At 16.8% G+C, this 500-nt stretch overlaps 1 protein-coding gene across 1 annotated transcript in view; it reads right to left on the bottom strand. All coding sequences in view use genetic code 6, as the record gives it.

Annotated features, from left to right (window-relative positions):
- The window catches only part of TTHERM_00978770 (transformation transcription domain associated protein, putative), a gene marked incomplete at both ends in the record, with an annotated part of 17,963 nt that extends 17,933 nt beyond the window's left edge, over positions 1-30 (bottom strand). The window contains one exon of the mRNA XM_001016908.3: positions 1-30. This exon is cut by the window's left edge and continues 466 nt beyond it. Within this exon, the coding sequence (XP_001016908.3) occupies positions 1-30 (30 nt within the window).
- Positions 31-500: the final 470 nt, after the last annotated feature.

Raw genomic sequence — 500 nt, 5'->3', positions numbered from 1 at the left:
AAGAGTTATCAAATATACAAATAAACTCATGTATCTATCTATAGGATTCTCATCAAATTTATTTAGCTTATGAGTTTTCTTCCATTCATCCTTTTTTAATTTTTAATTCCTGATTAAATTTCTTTTCTATTTATATATTTGTCATTATTGAACTATTATAGTAGTAGTAGATCCTTGTTGTTTTGATTAAGCAACCTCTTTTATTTAACAAATTTTGTTGTTTTATTTATTGACTATAAATATTATTAATATTTTAAATAATACAAATAAATATCTTAAAATAAATATTAATATTTTTATTTAAAACAATTAAATTTTGAATATCTGATCAATTAAACCTCTTCCTTTTTCATTTAAAGTTTGTTTAAAAAAATGTACTTCAAATATCAATATATTTATATAATTTCTATTAATTAAAATATTTTTTTAATTTTCAGCAAATATTTAGAAGCTAGTCTGAAAAAATATTTTTATTAATATCTCATCATAAAAAAATATTT

The sequence above is a fragment of the Tetrahymena thermophila genome, assembly GCF_000189635.1.
Source record: "Tetrahymena thermophila SB210 genomic scaffold scf_8254634, whole genome shotgun sequence".
NCBI lineage: Eukaryota > Ciliophora > Oligohymenophorea > Hymenostomatida > Tetrahymenidae > Tetrahymena > Tetrahymena thermophila.
This window is presented reverse-complemented; position numbering and strand designations above follow the sequence as displayed.